This window comes from Halichondria panicea, chromosome 6, assembly GCF_963675165.1.
Source record: "Halichondria panicea chromosome 6, odHalPani1.1, whole genome shotgun sequence".
Taxonomy (NCBI): Eukaryota; Metazoa; Porifera; class Demospongiae; order Suberitida; family Halichondriidae; genus Halichondria; species Halichondria panicea.
In genome coordinates this window covers 6,458,568-6,477,786 of record NC_087382.1, presented here as the reverse complement: position 1 = coordinate 6,477,786, position 19,219 = coordinate 6,458,568, and the positions used below count along the sequence as shown (strand labels likewise).

Genomic DNA, 19,219 nt, shown 5'->3' with positions numbered 1-19,219 from the left:
GTCGAACCTCGATTATCCAGACACCGTTCCAGAGGCAGGCTGGAAACACTGGCATCACTGTGAACACTGGCATCAATATGGCATCAATGGTATCACTGTGAACACTCTAATCACTGGAAACACTGGCTTCACTGGAAACACTGGCATCATCACTGGAAACACTGGCATCACTGGAAACACTGGCATCACAGGCAACACTGGTATCACTGTAATCACTGGAAACACTGGTATCACTGCGAACACTGCATGGCATCACTGCGAACACTGGCATCACTGGAAACCGACTGGCATCACTGCAAACACTGGCATCACTGCAAACACTGGCATTACTGGCTATGAACACTGGTATCACTGGCAATTAAACTGTCAATGTAAATCACTGCATGTATATTTTATGGTGGGACCGCTCTGTATAAACTCTTATCTTACATGAGACATCAACCGGCCTTTCCCTGCATGAACATGACTCATGAGTCAAAATAATTATGTGCTAAACACAGGCAAACCCACTGCCCAATCCTATGTAAAACCATAGACTATAATCTTTGGTAAAACCTAATGATCCAAGGTGCAGTCTTGGAATGATAAATTATTCATGTACAACCATCCCTTTTGCTGGAGACATCAACCGGCCTTTCCCTGCATAGAGCAATTTGAACATGACTCATGAGTCAAAATAATTATGTGCTAAACACAGGTAAACCCACTGCCCAATCCTATGTAAAACCAGAGAACCATAGACTATAATTATAAATGATCAAAGGTTCAGTCTTGGAATGTTCATGTACAACGTAGAGCCCACAGGCCATCCCTTTTGCTGGTCATGTGACTGTGTCGTATCCTCTGAGCTGTACACGTGATGGTTGCTAACTCAGCAGTTTCATTCAACACCGCTCTGGGTACTTACTTTTGTGACATTGTAGGAGACTAGAAACAACTTTTACAGCTAAGGTGAGCTAAGGACAGGTTCATATGATTGGTTAGGTAGGGCTACCTTATTGTTATAGTAGATCTAGTACTATTTAGACTAGTCTATACTAGATAAATCTTTCATACTTCGATATGTCATGAAAGCGTGCGGTTGAAAGTGCCAGGGATATTTTATAGTATAGCACCATAATTATAAGTATATAGGACATACCACACCGTATCATACGGCCGTACCTACAAGGAGAAGCTACATCTGGTAATGATCATTGTAGTTTTAAGTTTGTTTTGTCCCTGTCATAGGCCTACTGAGAAATAGAGTAGCTCAAATATGGAGTGCATATGCTCCTCGTAGGTGTGGTATATCTGAAGACCTCCCCCCATAGCAACAGTCAATCCACGGTGGATTTGCACTTGTTAAAGAACTAGTTCGGCAACACATTGTCTCCTTCAGATATAATATATACACTGGAGCTTCATTGATCCAAGCGCTGTTCATTCAACGTCCTTTGCAAGTTCCTCGTCAAGAAAGTATGCTGACCACGCCTATTTACCCCTCTCAAGGCATACTCATAATTATTGTTGGAGAGCTGTGCTTTGTAGTTGTAGTACCGCTTGTTACTGTCGAGAATGGCTTCATTCTGTTTGCTTACTTTCTGGACAAATAAAAGAGCTTGTATCTTGTATGACACATTGCAATACGTACATGCCCTAAGGACTGTAGGTTATGCTGCTATATATCCTACGGCTGTTGACCAATGATGTTGGTGTCGTATTAATTGCCTTGGCATCACAGACATGCCTTTTTTTCTATAATCACCAGAAAAAATAATTGCAGCAATGCGGTTGGCACTTACTTTAGGACCTCGAAAATTGTGTTCATTCCAAACCTGCGCTTTAATTATGGTAGCACTTAATTCACATTTGTAATTACTAATTATGCCTCGGTGCGCATGCGCAAGCAAGGTATATGGTAGTGTGTGTGTGGCGTGTGTAGCCTACTGATCAAATGTAGTGCAAGTAAGAGCTTCTAGTAACATTTTCTTGTCAAAATAATGCTTTGTTCTTGAGTTACATTTGCTGCCAGATTCCTAGATTATAGTAATTATGCCTCGGTGCGCATGCGCATGCGCAAGTGAGGTATATGGTAGTGTGTCTGTCTCTGTGTAGACTGCTACAGCTGCTCAATGATCAATGAAGTGCAAGTAAGAGTTTATATAGCTTCTAGTCATGTTTTCTTGGATTTCAATTCGTGGACTTGCAAAATAATGCTTTGTTCTCGAGTTATGCCTAGTTTTGCTTACTTGGAATACCATTGCAGCCTTTTTAGAAGAGTGCGTAGCAAAACTTGTTCACCGAGTGTGCTACTCTACTTAGTAGTTAGCTCTGCACTAGAACGCTAGCTATTAATTGGTAGCTGCAAGAGTGAGAAGAGAGCTGCAAGGCTCTACTGATGCAGCTTTGAACTTTGGCATCGATCGTTTTCATGATCGATCATTACCCACTCTTTGAGTTTGAATGCAGCAAAAATGTTCATCATGATAATTATAATAAGCTATTAGCTTTGGCATCTCCACCTCGGCATCAGCACCCGCAGTGTTTTCATTATATTATAGTCTGTGCTGTTACAGTAATGTTGCATGCAATTGTACAAATGCTTCCACCGATGCATCAGCACCCATGGTGCTTTCATTGTACATTGTATACCGTATTACTAGTCAGTTAATAAAAATATTTTGCTAGTTAAAAACCTAAGATTATTTACGTGTATGCTCTATCGCACAAAATAATGTTGTACATTAATTTTACATCATAATTTCTTGTTCATGATGGCAATCACCAATTCCTCATTGCCTTAAACTCTCAGTATGAGCCTGGCCGAGCCGTACAGTCAAGCCAGTCTGACCTTTGTGGACGACATAGGACTGGGTTATGGAGCGGACACTCAGGGACTGACTGACTTTAACGACTATGAGTTCACTCTACCCAGTCAGACGCAGGCCACACAGAGCCAGGCATCGCAGCAACCTGAACCAGGTGAATAAGGCCCTAAAAGTGGTGTTTCTACATGCACACACTTTACTTACGATGTATCGGTGTATTGTGGTCACTAAAGTGCTGTAATAGTGTGGCCAATGGCGCTGCTGCAGTATCCCGAATGCAATAATTATGGTCTTGATAAAGCTAAAATGCTGTATGATTTCAAATTAAAGAAACTGCTGGTTGCGAGATGTTATAATAATTTTACAACTGTAAATGGTGTGGCATTTCAGTGCTCTAGTTGCACCTTAGGTACATGTATGTAAAGAGAATTCTTTTGAGATTAAAAAGGTCGGTCAGGAAGGTACAGTCAGGAGTGCATGGTGGTACTAGTCGAAAAGTACTGTAGTTCTCAAACCTACTGTATAGTGTGCTCATAGGGTTTTACAGTGTACATGTACATGCATGTACTACATTGTACAATGTACATGTACCCTAATTATGCCTCGGTGCGCATGCACAAGCGAGGTATACGGTAATGTGTTTGTGTGTCTGTGTGTCTGTGTGTCTGTGTCTGTGTGTAGACTGCTACAGCTGCTCAAGGATGAATCAAGTGCAAGTATTTTAATTCGTGGATTTGCAAAATAATGCTTTGTTCTCGAGTTATGCCTAGTTTTGCTTACTTGGAATGCCATTGCAGCCTTTTCAGAAGAGCACGTAGCCAAACTTATTTACCGAGTGTTACTACTCTACTTAGTAGTTAGCTCTGCACTAGAACGCTAGCTATTGGTAGCTGCAAGAGTGAGAAGAGAGCTGCAAGGCTCTGCTGATGGCAGCCATTAATTATAGACTTGAACGTTTGGCATCGATCGTTTCTAACAACAATCATGGTCGATCGTTACCCACTCTTTGAGTTTGCATGCAGTAAAATATTGTAAAAATAAGCTATTAGTAGCTTTATGTTATGTAGCTTTGGCATCTCCACCGAGGCATCAGCACCTGTGGTGCTTTCATTTTCACGGTTTTCGTGTGTTGGCTTCGAATCTCGAAAATTACTGCCACAGAATCATCATTCATTTTCCATACCTACATTACACAGACCCCAAGCCACCCACTAACTTGGCTGCCTCCCTTCTCTCTGGGCTCACTTTAGAGGACAACGTGTCAGAGGACGAGGGGGAAGGAGTGGGGGAAGCACAAGAGCTCCCAGAACACGCCTGTCGCTACTGTGGCATACATGACCCATCCTCTGTGGTTATGTGCAGGGCTACCAGAAAGTGGTTCTGTAACGGACGCGGAAATACGTCAGGGAGGTGGGTGTCTGTATAGTGTACAATGTTATGTACATGTACATGCATGTATAAGTGTATGTAGCTGCACTCTGTACCAGACTGTGTGTGAATACGAGTTCCAAAAAGTCAATCTCCACCTACTACATTTGTATGCTTTTTCTTGACATGATCCTACGTAAGATACAGTGAGAAACGCTTTAAAGCTTCGTAAATGAAGAAGTTTTCTGTTTTTAACTTTTACCTACATTGTACATGTATCAACAGCCAGTCATTTTCTTTATACATTTGTATCCGCTGAGCTTTGTATCCCGAAAGTAACATTGTCTTAGACTTACTATCGAGTGCCCCTCCTCCACAGCCACATTATCAACCACCTTGTGCGGTCCCAGTGCCGAGAGGTCTCCTTGCACAAAGACAGCCCATTGGGAGATCCAGTGCTAGAGTGCTACAGTTGTGGTACCAGGAATGTGTTCACGCTCGGCTTCATCTCTGCCAAGGAGGAGAGTGTTGTTATTCTCCTTTGTAGGAACCCCTGTCTTAGGGAGAACAGCCTCAAGGAGGAATGGTGAGGACATACATGTACATGTAGACTTAAAAATGGAACACCAGGAATTTTTAGTGCCCAATTGTTAGGCAACAATTTCAGTACCTGGTCTAGTTAAGTGTACTCTAAAACGTACATATACAGTACAATTTTCATGTGACAGGTTTCATGTACAATGTAGATGTACATGTGTAGCTTTGTTAAGACAATTCATAGATTTTACCACCACACGTTAGTGGTTGTCTTTACTGGTTCCTAGCCATTCTCACCTACAGTGTATTTGCACTCCATCAGGAATCCTGCTAACTGGCAGCCTCTGATCCAGGAACGAATGTTCCTGAGCTGGTTGGTGAAGGTGCCCTCCGACAAAGAGCAGACCAGGGCCAGACAGATCTCTGCCACTCAGATCAACAAGTTGGAGGAGCTGTGGAAGGATGACTCCAATGCCACCCTGGAGGACCTGCAGAGGCCAGGGGTGGACGAGGAACCAGCTGTGGTTGCTCTCAGGTGAGTCAATGGGTGTACAACTTGTTGTCATGTCTTATCAGAGTTTTGTGTGCGTACCTGTAGTTACAAATTTGGTACGCACATTTTTGAGGGAAGGACACACATTTATGTACAATGTATGTGTCAATGTGTGTATTACAATGTACATGTGTACATGCATCATTCACCTCACTCCGTTTCCCAGGTACCAGGATGCGTACCAGTATCAGAACATTTTTGGCCCCCTGGTGAAGCTTGAGGCTGACTATGACCGCAAGCTCAAGGAGAGTCAGACATTTGACAACATCACAGTACGTTGGGACCAAGGCCTCAACCAGAAGAGGGTGGCCTACTTCAACTTCCCCAGAAAGGACAGCGGTATGTGCAAATGTTTCACCATAAAAGCTTTAATATCATCATCACATCATCATCACCACTGTACCAGGAGTACGTTAATGTACTCTTGACTGCACTGATAGGCAAGATCAGCGAGATTATTAGTTTTGATCATCATGGTGCATGTACGTTGTACTGTAGCTAGTGCCAAATTTTAACAGTATCAAGCAACAGCATGTAGAAGCAAACTTCAGTGCTTGTATGTAAGTTTAAGCCATCCTTTGCAGCAGGCTCAGTCAGTGCTTGCACTCGAAACTGTTTGGCAGTTCCTATACATAGCAACCCCGTGGTATTCGAGACAGTATCGTTTGCAATAAACAGTACGGATCGTTTACGGTGCACAGCGTTTTTACTACGTTTTAATTGGATGGTAAACTACAGAAACAGTACGGGAACTTTTTATTGACCACTACTGTAAATAATTGTGTGACTGACTAGACTGTCGATGCAATTTTCATGGTAGTGCATGCGTGGATGCTTCGCGTTTTAAACTGTGCATGGCAGTGATATTTACCCTTTTCATCACATTTCTATGCAGACATTCGCCTAATGCAAGGAGATGAGCTGAGACTGCGCTATGTGGGCAAGGCTCGGGCACCCTGGGAGGGGGTGGGCCACGTGGTCAAGGGCCCTCAGAGTATCCTAACATACTTTGCATGTACTTATACCTGTGCTGTGCTGTGCTGTGTAAGTACGTACACTCTACAGTCACTTATTTTGTGATTTAATTAAGGTACGATTATGTAGCTCTTTCATGTATGTTCATAATTTCATGTCCTCTAATAAGCACAAGTCATACGTGTACATTGTACACTAGTTTTGTTCTCCCTCTTGTATGCATTTGAGCTTATTTCATGTCAGCCCCCTCCATGCACTGCATAAGCACCTGTCTTGTACACAACAATGTGTCCCTTAACTGATAGTTCAGACTTTGTAGAGGAGGTGGCTCTGGAACTCAAATCCAACGTTGGTGTACCCCACGATCAGAGCATTCCCTTTAAAGTTGACTTTGTGTGGAAGTCGACATCTTTTGACCGTATGCAGAACGCTATGAAGATGTTTGCAGTGTCTGAGAATGCAGTCTCGGTCTACCTCTACCACAAACTCTTGGGTCACGATGTGCAGGATCAGGTCAATAGCAAAGTTCCCCTGCCCAAACAGTAAGTGCTGTAACACTAATGCTAGCAACAATATCTGACAAGATTTGACAACCACTGGCAGCGAATACGAGACTACAAATGTAACAATTTATCTGACAATCTACGAGTAATCTAAATGAGTAATAGTATCGTGTCATTCGCTGTAATACACTGCTCCCTCCCTTCCCTATCACAGTCTGTCAGCCCCCAACCTGCCCAAGTTGAATAGCTCCCAGATGCATGCCATCAAGATGGTGTTACAACGTCCATTGGGACTAATTCAGGGACCCCCTGGCACTGGCAAGACTGTCACCTCCGCCTCCATTGTATATCATCTTGCAAAAATCTACACCCCAGCGTTAGTGAAGTTCATGTACATGTAGTGTGGCAAACTTACAAAGTCATGTATTTCAATTTTTGTAAGGTTATCAGATGATTAGTAATTGCGGTTATGTGTTCATTTTATAGCGTACACTTAATAATAAATTGGGTCAGTGCTGCTTTCTGGCCTGCTACATGTTAGCAATAAACGCTTACTTGCACTTCATGACCTTGAGCAGCTGTAGCAGTCTACACACACACACACACACTACGCTACACCTCGCTTGTGCGTGCACACCGAGACATAAATGTATTACATTTATGTCTCGGTGTGCACGCGCAATCGAGGTGTATCGTAGTGTGTGGTGTGCACGCGCAAGCGAGGTGTAGCGTAGTGTGTGTGTGTGTGTAGACTGCTACAGCTGCTCAAGGATCATGAAGTGCAAGTAAGCGTTTCTATAGGCTTCTAGTAACCTTTTCTTGGATTTCAATTTGTGGATTTGCAAATCAATGCTTCGTTCTCTAGTTTTGCTTGCTTGGAATGCCATTGCAGCCTTTTCAGAAGAGTGCGTAGCAAAACTTGTATATGGAGTGTTGCTTACTCTACATGTATGTACTAGAACGCTATAGCTGTTGGTAGCTGCAAAGGCTCTACTGATGTAGTAGCCATTATTTTAGACTTTGTACTTTTTGTCATCTTTTTTAGCATCAATCATGGTCGATCATTTCCCACCCTTCGAGTTTCCCTGTAATTACAGATTAGCTGCATGCAGCAAAATTAATGCAAAAATAATATAATTGTTCATCATGACATCTGTGTGTATTAGCAATAGCTTGTTGCTCTGTTATGTGGCTTTGACACATCCACCGACGTAATTCTTTCGTTCTACAGTGTACAGTACATGCATTTTGGTCTACTAAGTATCACTGTTGCCCTCCCCATACAGCCAAGTGCTAGTGTGTGCCCCAAGCAACATAGCAGTAGATCAGCTGACTGAGAAGATTCACCGCACAGGGTTGAAAGTGGTAAGGGTGTGTGCCAAATCAAGAGAGGCCATTGACTCTCCCGTCTCGTTCCTCGCACTGCACAACCAAGTCAGGGCTTTCAAAGGGTGAGTACTAGTGTTTGGTATTTGCTATGATTGGTATCCACTGCCGTATCTGAGAGTACCTAATAATGGATTGATGATATTTGCACTTGTTGTAAAGCTCACTGATCTTTGAATGTTTGAACCTACATGTATACGTACCTTACCCTCGCTGTTGTATTGTGTGCGTACATGTACATGTCAGTGTATTCCTGTAATTCCCCCAGCCCTAGTAGTGCCGAGCTGCGTAAACTACAACAACTCAAAGACGACCAGGGGGAGTTGAGTGCCTCTGATGAGAAGAGATACCGCACCCTCAAGAGGCAGTGTGAGAGAGAGTTGCTGCAGGTGGGTTCGTCTAAATGTACATGCACATGTACTTCAGCTGCTTGTTCTGTACATGTACATGTACAGTAGCAGTAGTACGTGTGTGTACTTCATGTGCAGGCTTTTGTTTGCATTCTTGTACTGTAGCATGGATGGACTATAGCATCTGCACATGTATATACATGTTGTATTATGAAGCTTACACAGTAGTATTGGTACTAGAATGTACACTTTGTATACTGGTTTGTGTATGACGTGTCCACATGCTCAACATAATTTGTACAATAATTATAATATCACCCTAATTTATCTACCACCACTCTTACAGAATGCTGATGTGATATGCTCGACTTGTGTGGGAGCTGGTGATCCCAGACTGGCAAAGTTTAGGTTCAGCATTGTACTCATTGATGAGTCCACACAGGTAAGTGTGCTTGAGTTGGGAATGGGCTCATAGTTAACTTGAGCCCTTGCTTGAGATTTGGCTTATGGTACAACCGATACGTAGTACTCATAACATGAATGTGCTGGCTAGCTTCAATTATGTTAAACCATGCATGCATTTCAAGTAATGAGACAGATTAGCCAGGAAGGCATAAAACTTCATCACATTTTCAGCACAATATCAAATAAACGTGTTTGTCATACTGACCTGTGTCGCCCTATAGGCTACTGAGCCTGAGTGCATGGTGCCTATCGTGCTTGGAGCCAAGCAGGTGATCCTGGTGGGAGATCACTGTCAGCTCGGACCTGTCATCATGTGCAAGAAAGCAGCCAAGTTAGTCATGCAGCACAATTGCAGTGTAGTACGTTATATACATGTACATGTACAGGCTCACAGTCCTGGTGCATGCACTATTGATAATACATGTACATGTAGCTCGATCTGTACACGTACATCAACAATTATTTTTTCAGTGCTGGATTATCTCAAAGTCTGTTTGAGCGACTCGTGTGTCTCGGAGTGACTCCAATTCGATTGGTCGTTCAGTACCGCATGCATCCAGCCCTCTCGGAATTTCCGTCTAGGTAAAACATTCTCGTTTTGATCCAATTACATAATTATTATGTGTACATATGCTACTACATGTACATTGTACGTATCTGTAAAGGGTTCCTTTGGTACATGTACATTAAACCCTAGCCTCGATTCCAGGCCACAAAGAAAGGAGAAAAAGGCCTGTTTGTGCATGCTTACCAAGAATTTTGGTAATCGTACGTATTATACAGTTTCGTATGTTTTGTACAACTCGATAACCGTTTCGTTTATAATTATGCAAAAAGAATAGTGCTAAATTATAGCCACATGTACAAACTGTAGCTACATGTACATGTATACCGTATTTTGTCAAGTTACTTGTTGTGATTTACCCTCTCTTATGCTTTATGCCTTCTCTGTGATTGAGATGCACAATTATGGCGATCAGAGGAACTAGATCATCAGCAATAATTTGTGATTTGTACAGTCGATTACACTGTCAGCTTCTCCAAGTTGATTTTGATTACCCTCTCTTATGCTTTATGCCTTCTCTGTGATTGAGATGCACAATTATGGCTATCAGAGGAACTAGATCATCAGCAATAATTTGTGATTTGTACAGTCGATTACACTGTCAGCTTCTCCAAGTTGATTTTGAATAAGTGCTACTGATAAGGACGATTGAAGGATACGCTAAACTTGCATTAGCTCATGATGTGTCCCTCCCCCCATGCAGTGTGTTCTATGATGGGACGCTCCAGAACGCAGTGTCAGAGGCAGAGCGTAAGATGAAGGGTCTGGAGTCATTGTGGCCGACTGCAGACAAGCCCGTGTTCTTCTGGTGTCACTCTGGACAAGAGGAGATCTCTAGCAGTGGGACATCTTATCTTAACAGGTCTGTGTGAACTTACGCAGTGTGGTAGACTGTAAACAGTGTTAACCTACGTGTATACAATACAAATCCAAGCAAGGTTACGCCAATAATGGCTAACAAGTTAAGTGCTCAAGCTTCCTTTTATAGCGACTGTTGTAAGCTCTTCTTTGCTTGGTTTCACAAATTGTATTGTACAGTAAAGTCTCTTAAGTTACATGTACACCTTTAAGCCAAGTTCAATTTTTGGCTGTACATTGTAGGACTGAGGCCGAGGGTATAGAGAAGCTGGTAACTAAGCTGATGAAGAATGGGATAAAGCCAGATCAGATTGGAATCATTACCCCCTATGAGGGGCAGAGGGCGCATGTGGTCCAGCACATGCAGTACCACGGCTCAATGTCTCAGAGGCTCTACCAGGTACAGTGAGAAGTCGAACTTTATCTGCTGTACATGCACATTGTTTGTAATTCCTTTTTTATCTCTGTTCGGATGTTTTGTGTACATGTGCGTGTACAGGTACATGCATGATTTATAGATTTTCGCAGTGGTAAAAAGTTAATGTCTGTCTGTCTGTCACATCCATTATAGGAGATAGAAGTGGCCAGTGTGGATGCATTTCAGGGCAGAGAGAAAGACCTAATTTTGCTGTCCTGTGTCAGGGCTAACGAACACCAAGGCATCGGGTTTCTGAATGATGCCCGTCGCCTCAACGTCGCCCTTACCAGAGCCAAGTTTGGACTGGTAGTGATCGGTAATGCCAAGGTCTTGAGCAAGGTGGGGAAATGGTGTCTTGGAATCAATGACAGCTATATAGCATGTACAGAAAGTATATCAGTACATGTACATGTACATGTAATAGCGGGTTATTTTCGAGGCACTAAATTTTCGCGGATTGCCCAAACTACATGTAAGAGGATTTTATTTTCGAGGATAGAGGTTCAAATGACCACACCCCTACGGTAGAGAGGTTTCAATACCGGATGTAAACCAAGAATTTTTGTGTTTCAGAGTCAATCCTCGAAAACCTCAAAAATTTCGTGCCCCAACTATACGGTACATTGTCTAAGCTTGCACAAGACAGCTACTTTGCAAGAACTGCATGTACATGTACATGTACATGTACAGTACATGGAGCTAAATTATGCCACGAAAATTTGGGTGGGGGAGTACGGCAACTCTTACGGATTAAGCGTATACATTTAGCTTTACTATAGTCACCAAAAAATAGCAAATTCTATGCACGGCCAAAGCGTACTTCTCAGCATGTACATGTACTTGTAGCATTCCGTTAGAGAAAATCGGCGTGGTGATGAGTCTAGTCAAGAAACATTTTACATGTACATGTGTGTTACAGTGGACTAACGTAAGCTTATTATACTAACATGTACATGTATCTACCTCCCCCGTGCAGCACCCTCTGTGGAATCGTCTGATCAAGGACCACCAGGACATGGGTGTGCTAGTGGAAGGGCCACTCAACAACCTCAGGAAGAACGAGATGCATGTAACAAAGCCGCTCAAGCTTTACAACAAGAGGAACCCGGTACTTATAGTGTTGAGTATTATTGTCATTGTATGTGCCTTACAAATTGGCTGCTACTGTTATCACGAGCACACTAGATCGAATGTGGCTAAGTACTATGTTAGTATGTTGTATTCCCTACTGAACATTATCTTGTACATGTACATGTATAGCCATTTGAAAGTCCACCCACTATTATAGTACATGTATCTCCAAGGCATTGCGTGTTATACTTATTTTCTATCTAAACCGACGTACCAGTACATGTATAATATATACTCTGTATTAAAAGTGCACACACTCGCACGCACATACAGGGAGCCCACTTCATGTCTCACGCCATGTACAGTGCTAGAGACTCGTTCCCTCCTACCAATCCAGGGGGTGGTGGGCGCTACGACGGTAGGACCACCTTCCCTCATGAGCCAAGATGTGAGTACATGTACATGTATACGTTGAACATGTACACATGTAGCTGTACCTAATGTACATGTACAGTGTCACTGTGTGTAGATGTGCATGTACACTTGAATGTAATGTACTGTACATGTACATGTACATGTACATGTACATGTAGACCGTGATGCTGTCTTTCTGCGTGCTGTGCGTGTGTGTTTAATGGTAAACTAATTCACTGTTTAACTTCCTGTAGTCTCTTTTGATGACTACTACCAGACCCACGACCCGCTTGGCTACATTGGAGGAGACCCCAACGCTGCAATGGCTGCACACAGCATGTACGTCCCTCCCTCCATGTTCACTATGCCTGTGCCTCCCCCACAGCACTACCCCATGGTGAGTCTTTTGTCTTGTACTACTGTACATGTACGTACAATATACAATGTAGGTTTACAGAAAATGAGCATTCAATTGGTATTCAGTGTTATCACTCATAGAACTTTGGTCAACGATGCCTGTCCTGCAACTACATGTACATGTACTTCACATTGTTTGTTTTAATTATAGACGTTGTGTCCATATTAAAACAAACAATGTGAAGCACTGTTACATATAGTTACTGTACATGACATTGTATGTAACACCCGCCTTATAGTAGTCTCTCCGCCTTTGGCCCATTCACTCTGATACAGTATCCCACTGTCAAAACAAAAAAAGAATTCTGTTTCACAATATTTGGCATGCTGTATGATGTTGAACTTTCATGTACATGTATCCCTCGCCATAATTATAGCCAGTCACTGTTTCTGGCCTACATGTAACTACAAACGTTGCACAGTATGCATCATGAATTTCTCCTCCTGTATGGTAGTTTAACGCACATCCACACACACAGCCCCCCGCTGGACCAAGTGGCAAGGCATCGTTTGCTCAGAACTTGCTCAACAGTCAGGCCAGTCAAGATAACACAGCTGCCCCTGCTTCCCAACCACTCACCCAGAACCCCCTCTCCATGACTCAGCCCTCACAGCCACTCTCTCAAGACCTGTCACAGGTGCGCTTATGCTTGCAGTCTGGGTACTTGTCGACTTGATTAGAGGCATGATTTGAATATATATATACATGTAATAATTATGCTTATGCTTGTAGTCTGGGTACTTGTCGACTTGTTTAGAGGCATGATTTATACTTCCCTGATGTACATCAGTTTCAGAATACATCATACCAGGCATGTGCAACATGAATGCACTGGTAATGCACTGGTGACATTGTGGTACGACTTGAATTGTGCCATTGCAAATTTGCTTTTGAAATGATTGTAAATTTGGGGCTGCTTCCAACGCCTCTCAGCTTTGGTTTATCACCCATGCACATTACGGTATACATGCTGTATGCATCCTCTCTTCAACATGCCAAGTATAGTATATTCTTGTATTTTGTTGCGTTGGTGTACCTGCATTGTACATGTACATGTATTATACTGTACATGCATCCTTTCCTTCAATATTGTGTTTGCACTGTGTGAAACGTGTACTCTCATTAAAAGCCCTTTCTTCCACATGCACAGGATTTCCTTGAGTTCAACTCTCAGGATGCGACCCTCTCCCAGGACTCAGTGCACGGTGAGGTGGGCGGAGCCAAGAAGCGTGCCCCCATCATGGACTATAACCATCCTGTCTATCAGCTCTACTGAGTGGCAACGCGCTTATAAGGGACACTTCTGTCATTATGACATTTTAGTCGGATGTGAATGGATATTGGTTGGTTACCATGCAGAACATGAGAAACTATACGTAGAGCTACTGTAGGTATACATATTATTTTTTTGCAATTATGGTACCAGTCCTAGTTAGTGGTTGGATGTGCTCAATTGATGTTGACAAAATTATGGTCATAATGATAATTACGTTGTAGCGTCAAAGGTTATATTCCTCAACTCTTCCTCTGAACCTCAGGTGATTATGCACGGACAGCCTCTAGTTACAATGTTTATGTAGTAAAGAATTGAAACCTCAGTCACAAGAATAAAAATTAATGTTGACTAGTATGCGCTGGTGCAATTAATTACAAGTCTGGACGTACGCTGAATATGAAGAGTTTTGTTTGTTCATACATGTGCATGTACTTCCAGAGGGACAGATACAGTAATAAGCTTCAGACCAAGCCCTGATAAATTATGCTCGGAATAATTAGGCAACTTACAATGTTTATTTTTGGTAAAGAACATTACATTATAAACGGCTGAATGTGAATATTATGGATCAGTTAACACTGATATAATAATGTTTTGTGTCAGTGTGCTGGTTTATGTCTACGTCTCACTTTTGTCTATCACATTTTTGGATTTTTTATGAGAATAAATAGGCATGCACATTTTCAAGAATGATGAAAAACTTTTATCAGGGCCTAGTCCCAGCTGTGTATATACTCATAAAATTTAAATAAGCGTGCAGAAACAGCCCCGCCATAAACCTTTACACTTATGTACGCATGTATTGCACATACATGTAGATATAGAAAACTGTTATTTCAATCTTCTTCATCAGCCAAAAAGGCCAAAAGCCATTAATGCAACGGTTTACAATACCCTACCCTTTTTACGTATGTTGCGAGGTTTATAACTATTGTACATTATAATTATGCGGTACGTGTACGTTGCAGTTGATGAGTATTATTACAACGATAATTCTGATACTGTAACAATAAAAGTTTAATAGAAGAATTTGCAATAGAAAAACAATTAGTCTCGTTCATCTACAGCTAGTGTAGTATCAGAGACAAGTCCGACTTGGGTCAAAGTTTTCCCTCTGTCAGTGAGGGGGCACCGAGGCAGAAGGATGGTGAGCTGGTAGTCCTCGTGAGAGTAGCCGAGACCAGCCAGCCAGCTGTACAGGGACTATACAAGAAAAAATCAATAATGCACCCCAATGGCAATGCCTCTTGCAGCTGCATCTTGATTTCATGTAATTTTATACTTTTAACACAGCCTCGATTAAACCGCGGGGAAAACACGGACTGCACCTCGAGGTAGCCTTGTTTCCAATCCTTTTCTCTTGTACGTACATTATTTATGCACAAAAGTAACTTGCACTAGTCTACTAGCTGAGCTAATGGCAATATCCATGCATGCATGCAAGCTAGGGCTGTCCCAATTATTCTACATAATTTTGAGAATATTAGGTGAGGCTAAAAAAATTAGAGGTTGAAAAGGTCATAGAGGTCAATAATATCATGTAAGTGCAGTAAACATATGTCAGTTGTTTAGTTTTATATGGCGGCAATTCAGGTTTATGTTCATGTTGTCTTTTCAATGAGAATAATATATCTGGGAATAATAGGAAGAAAAATTGAGAAATTCTAATAGGCAAATTTTTGGGGCATGCAGCCCTAATGCAAGCACGAGAGGCACTGGTAAATACTATCTGTAAACAATACCTGCATGCCTGAATAGTCGTCTCTTATAACTGAGTTAAACGCTACCAGCCACACAATTAAAAAGCGAAACACGGATTGAGATCAAACTACAAGCATCAAGTCTATGCATGTACCGTTGAGGACGTGATCTGCTACCATTTCCAATCCTTATGCTTTAATTGTGAGGCATTTTAGAGGTATGAATTATGATTATGCCTCGGTGCGCATGCGCAAGCAAGGTACATCAGTAGACTCTCGTTATTTCGCTCTCTAAAGTACGGGTACCTTGATATACCGGCCATTTGGTATGGCACGGATTGCTAGCTTGATGTTGTGACTGTTAAATTAATGCTTCATTATTGAGTTATGTATGCCTAGTTTTGGAATGCCATTACAGCTTTTTCAGGAGTGCGTGCGTATAATATAGCAAAACAAGCTTTGTCCATGGAGTGTTGCTACTGTACTCTACTTAGTACACACAGTTAACTCTGCACTAGTAGCTGCAAGAGTGAGAAGAGAGCTATATACAAGCTCTACTGATACAGTAACCATACTTTTGGCAACCTTTTTAGCATCAAATCATTTCCTGAGTTTCCCTGTGTTTACAGATTTATAGCCTGCATGCAGCAAAATTACCGTAAGAACAATAATTATGATACAATAGTTAGTTTTATGTTATGTATACACAGCTTTGATACATCCACCGAGGCATCAGCACCCACAGTGCTTTCATATTAAAATGAACCCTAACAGATCGATTCACAAAACAAGAAGTATTGTACGTACATTCTCACCTTGACTTTCTGACTTGTTCTGAACTTTCTCTTTGCAGACCCATCAGGCAGTCTGAGGTTAATGGTCACCCACCCCCCACTCTCATCTTCCTCGTCACTCTCATCTTGACTATCATGTGACTGCTGCAGTAATCGTGAGGACCTGGTCGATCCTCCGAGAGGTGTACCCTCATCTTTTAGTCCACGAATTGATTTCATTTTGTCGTCCAATTCCCTAAGTTTCTGTTCTCTTCTTGGACCTGCAATCTGACGCTCATAATCATCAGCCTGCATGCATGTGGTTGCATACAAAATAGTGTGCAGCGAATATAAATTATAGACCAGTCTGTCAATTGAGTACACTGCATGTGAATTACACGAGGACTCTCATGCTTTTAATTATGTGTTTTACAGTATCACGATGACCCCTTACCAAATCATGCCTCAAGGCTACGCGACCGTGTAATATAACACGGAGGACTTTTATTACACCCTTGTAACTTTGACAACGTGTTATAATTACAGTATAGTGGACAAAGTAGCTGTGTCCTTAGAGAATGCAGTACAGTTTCTAAATGCATGCAAAACTGTGTCCATACCCTCTCGTCTTGTTTCTCCTGAGCCTTGCTCACTGCTTCTTTCCTCGCCTGGTCATAAGACGGTGAATGGACGACACCTGAGCACAATAGGTGAGGAGCGCCAATAATAATTATATACTGGGGTGTCCGAAAATACTGCAAATGGAGCATGTCCAAACTATTTGTGGTTTCGTCGTTGTGACATTATCCTACTTCCTAACGTCAGCAAAGCAGAGTTACTTGTAACTCCCTATAGCCTGCTAATGCTATTTCCTAGGACTGACATGTTTTCTACTAAAATACATAATTATCGTACTTACATGTATGTTTGCATGCAAGACCACTGTACGCAAAACTGATAAATAATGGTGCTATAATTTTTATGGGCGAAATGGCACATAATTAATTTGAACAAGTATGGTATGAAGAATAAAATTTCAATAATTACAGCGCTACCCTAAATTATAGAAGCACCAATTCGAGATTGTACTCCAAATTGAGGGCCAAGTAATTTATGGCATTATTTTTTGCTGGCGCTTAGGTTTATACAATTATATAAAAAACACAGCCTGAAATCGAGGCTACACGTACTGTGTAAAATCAATCCATTATACATGTAGTCTCAATCGTGGAACGGCTACTATAACTAGAGCACTAAAGTGCAAACCCTCGGCTGGTGACATGATTACAAAGAAACGAGAAGAATGATATAATATACAGTGCATGTAGTGATGTTATCATGTATGACTTAACTGTCCTAGCACAGAAACTCAGGAACAATAAAACTAAACCAGACTGGAGGCATGCTGAAACATTTGAGAACAGGGTTTCAGTGGCACATAGATAATATGCACTGTGGACTAGGATCACAACAAAGAAGCCTGGAGTCTCAGAGAAGTATGACTCCTGCATGGATCCCAGAGTCAGCTAACAGGGCCAGGGACAACAAACCAGTCACAATTCTATTGTAGTGACCCTTTTCCATTGTTCTTGTAACGAGATCAACTCAGTTGTAAATACGTAGGGTGCCTCGAATAAAGGCCGCGTGCAGTTTGCTAGCTGCCACGTGCAAGTTCAAGCTTTTCTTAGCTTTTGAAGCTTTAACATCGAAATCTGCCACTATTTAAAGCAAAATATTGTTGTGTGAAGGCTATCTATGCTGCAAACGCAGCGCTATGGCATCCAGGTGAGTAGATATACTCGTGACAAACAAACAAACAAACAAACCAACAGATTACTATACCCGTGACCACCCACGCGCGCCTCGGGTAATTATTATATACTATAATTATGTGAAACGCCATACTATAATTGTTCTATTGTAATTGAATAACGACAGCAACTAGGGCTTTATGTTTCACCAAGAGTACATTCATGTACTCTTGGTTTCACGTGATTATACATAATTATTAAACATTAATAGTAAGTAGTGCTGTACTACCATCTTTATTCTAACTATAGTCTCAAAAATTTATTATGATTTTCCAGGCACACAAATAGAACGAGAAAAAGCAATAATTCTAGTTTGGTGCTTAGCAATAGAACGTAGAGTACTAGTAGCTGTTTCCATGAGGCTATCATAGATCAATTGTATATACAACCTCGATTAAAGGCCGCGCTATAATTTATTTACCTAAGCGCTAAGCGTCAGCAATATTAAAACATTATACGTACATGTAGCTAGAATTTACTTAGGAGAAAAATAAAAATTCTCTTGCAGTGGTACTGATTAATACGGTGCGGGCAGGCCATTTATTAATAGTGCGACAAACCTGGATTGACATCCTCCTCTTTGGCTTTGCTCTTCCAACGAGAATACACAATCTTCCAAAGGTGTTTGAGCATGACAAAAACCATAAAGGATACAAACACACCAAACAGTATCTGGAAGAGTTTCTTCGGTTCCCGGCGATACAGAAACAGGGAAACAGCTACAGGAACAACCACAGCCATGGTCAACAGGGTTGAGTCACATATGGTCTCACTCCGTCTTTTTGGAGACATGATCTCTGGTCTAACGTAAAGGAGTTAAGGATACAGCTACACAGCTGTCTACCATGTGTACCATGTATGTACCAATATAAATGGCTCTGGACAATGGTAGCAGAATGGTTGGTGACAAATTTTGGTAGCTGAGTGTGTACGTGTACAAGGTACGTATCGTCGTATGGCTTGTGCAA

General features: G+C 41.8%; 2 protein-coding genes across 2 annotated transcripts; one reads left to right on the top strand and one right to left on the bottom strand.

Moving 5' to 3' along the window:
• The first annotated feature begins 792 nt into the window (after positions 1–792).
• On the top strand, positions 793–14,177 carry LOC135336813 (regulator of nonsense transcripts 1-like). Its single transcript, XM_064532682.1, has 22 exons — positions 793–951; positions 2,795–2,964; positions 4,007–4,220; positions 4,558–4,764; positions 5,038–5,250; positions 5,435–5,607; positions 6,164–6,262; positions 6,554–6,785; positions 6,961–7,122; positions 8,033–8,197; positions 8,401–8,521; positions 8,829–8,924; positions 9,169–9,278; positions 9,419–9,529; positions 10,216–10,374; positions 10,614–10,770; positions 10,942–11,127; positions 11,765–11,896; positions 12,193–12,307; positions 12,528–12,670; positions 13,170–13,328; positions 13,842–14,177. Exons 2-22 carry the CDS (start codon positions 2,796–2,798, stop codon positions 13,965–13,967), a joined length of 3,249 nt encoding a protein of 1,082 aa, XP_064388752.1. The 5' UTR covers positions 793–951; position 2,795; the 3' UTR covers positions 13,968–14,177.
• Positions 14,178–14,939: 762 nt separating this feature from the next.
• LOC135336817 (UBX domain-containing protein 8-like) lies at positions 14,940–19,188 on the bottom strand. Its single transcript, XM_064532686.1, has 4 exons — positions 18,812–19,188; positions 17,061–17,137; positions 16,483–16,749; positions 14,940–15,170 (listed from the first exon to the last, which is right to left on the bottom strand). The coding sequence occupies exons 1-4, from the start codon at positions 19,041–19,043 to the stop codon at positions 15,015–15,017; spliced, it is 732 nt and encodes a 243-aa protein (XP_064388756.1). The 5' UTR covers positions 19,044–19,188; the 3' UTR covers positions 14,940–15,014.
• Positions 19,189–19,219: the final 31 nt, after the last annotated feature.

Bases quoted from the DNA above. Each gene is read 5' to 3' on its own strand.
- LOC135336817 (XM_064532686.1), bottom strand. From the start codon at position 19,043: ATGTCTCCAAAAAGACGGAGTGAGACCATATGTGACTCAACCCTGTTG. The intron at 17,138-18,811 runs GTTTGTCGCACT...TATTGTGCTCAG, and splicing joins AGAGGAGGATGTCAATCCAG to GTGTCGTCCATTCACCGTCT. The intron at 16,750-17,060 runs GTATGGACACAG...ACATGCATGCAG, and splicing joins AGGAGAAACAAGACGAGAGG to GCTGATGATTATGAGCGTCA.
- LOC135336813 (XM_064532682.1), top strand. From the start codon at position 2,796: ATGAGCCTGGCCGAGCCGTACAGTCAAGCCAGTCTGACCTTTGTGGAC. The intron at 6,786-6,960 runs GTAAGTGCTGTA...TCCCTATCACAG, and splicing joins AAAGTTCCCCTGCCCAAACA to TCTGTCAGCCCCCAACCTGC. The intron at 7,123-8,032 runs GTTAGTGAAGTT...CTCCCCATACAG, and splicing joins GCAAAAATCTACACCCCAGC to CCAAGTGCTAGTGTGTGCCC.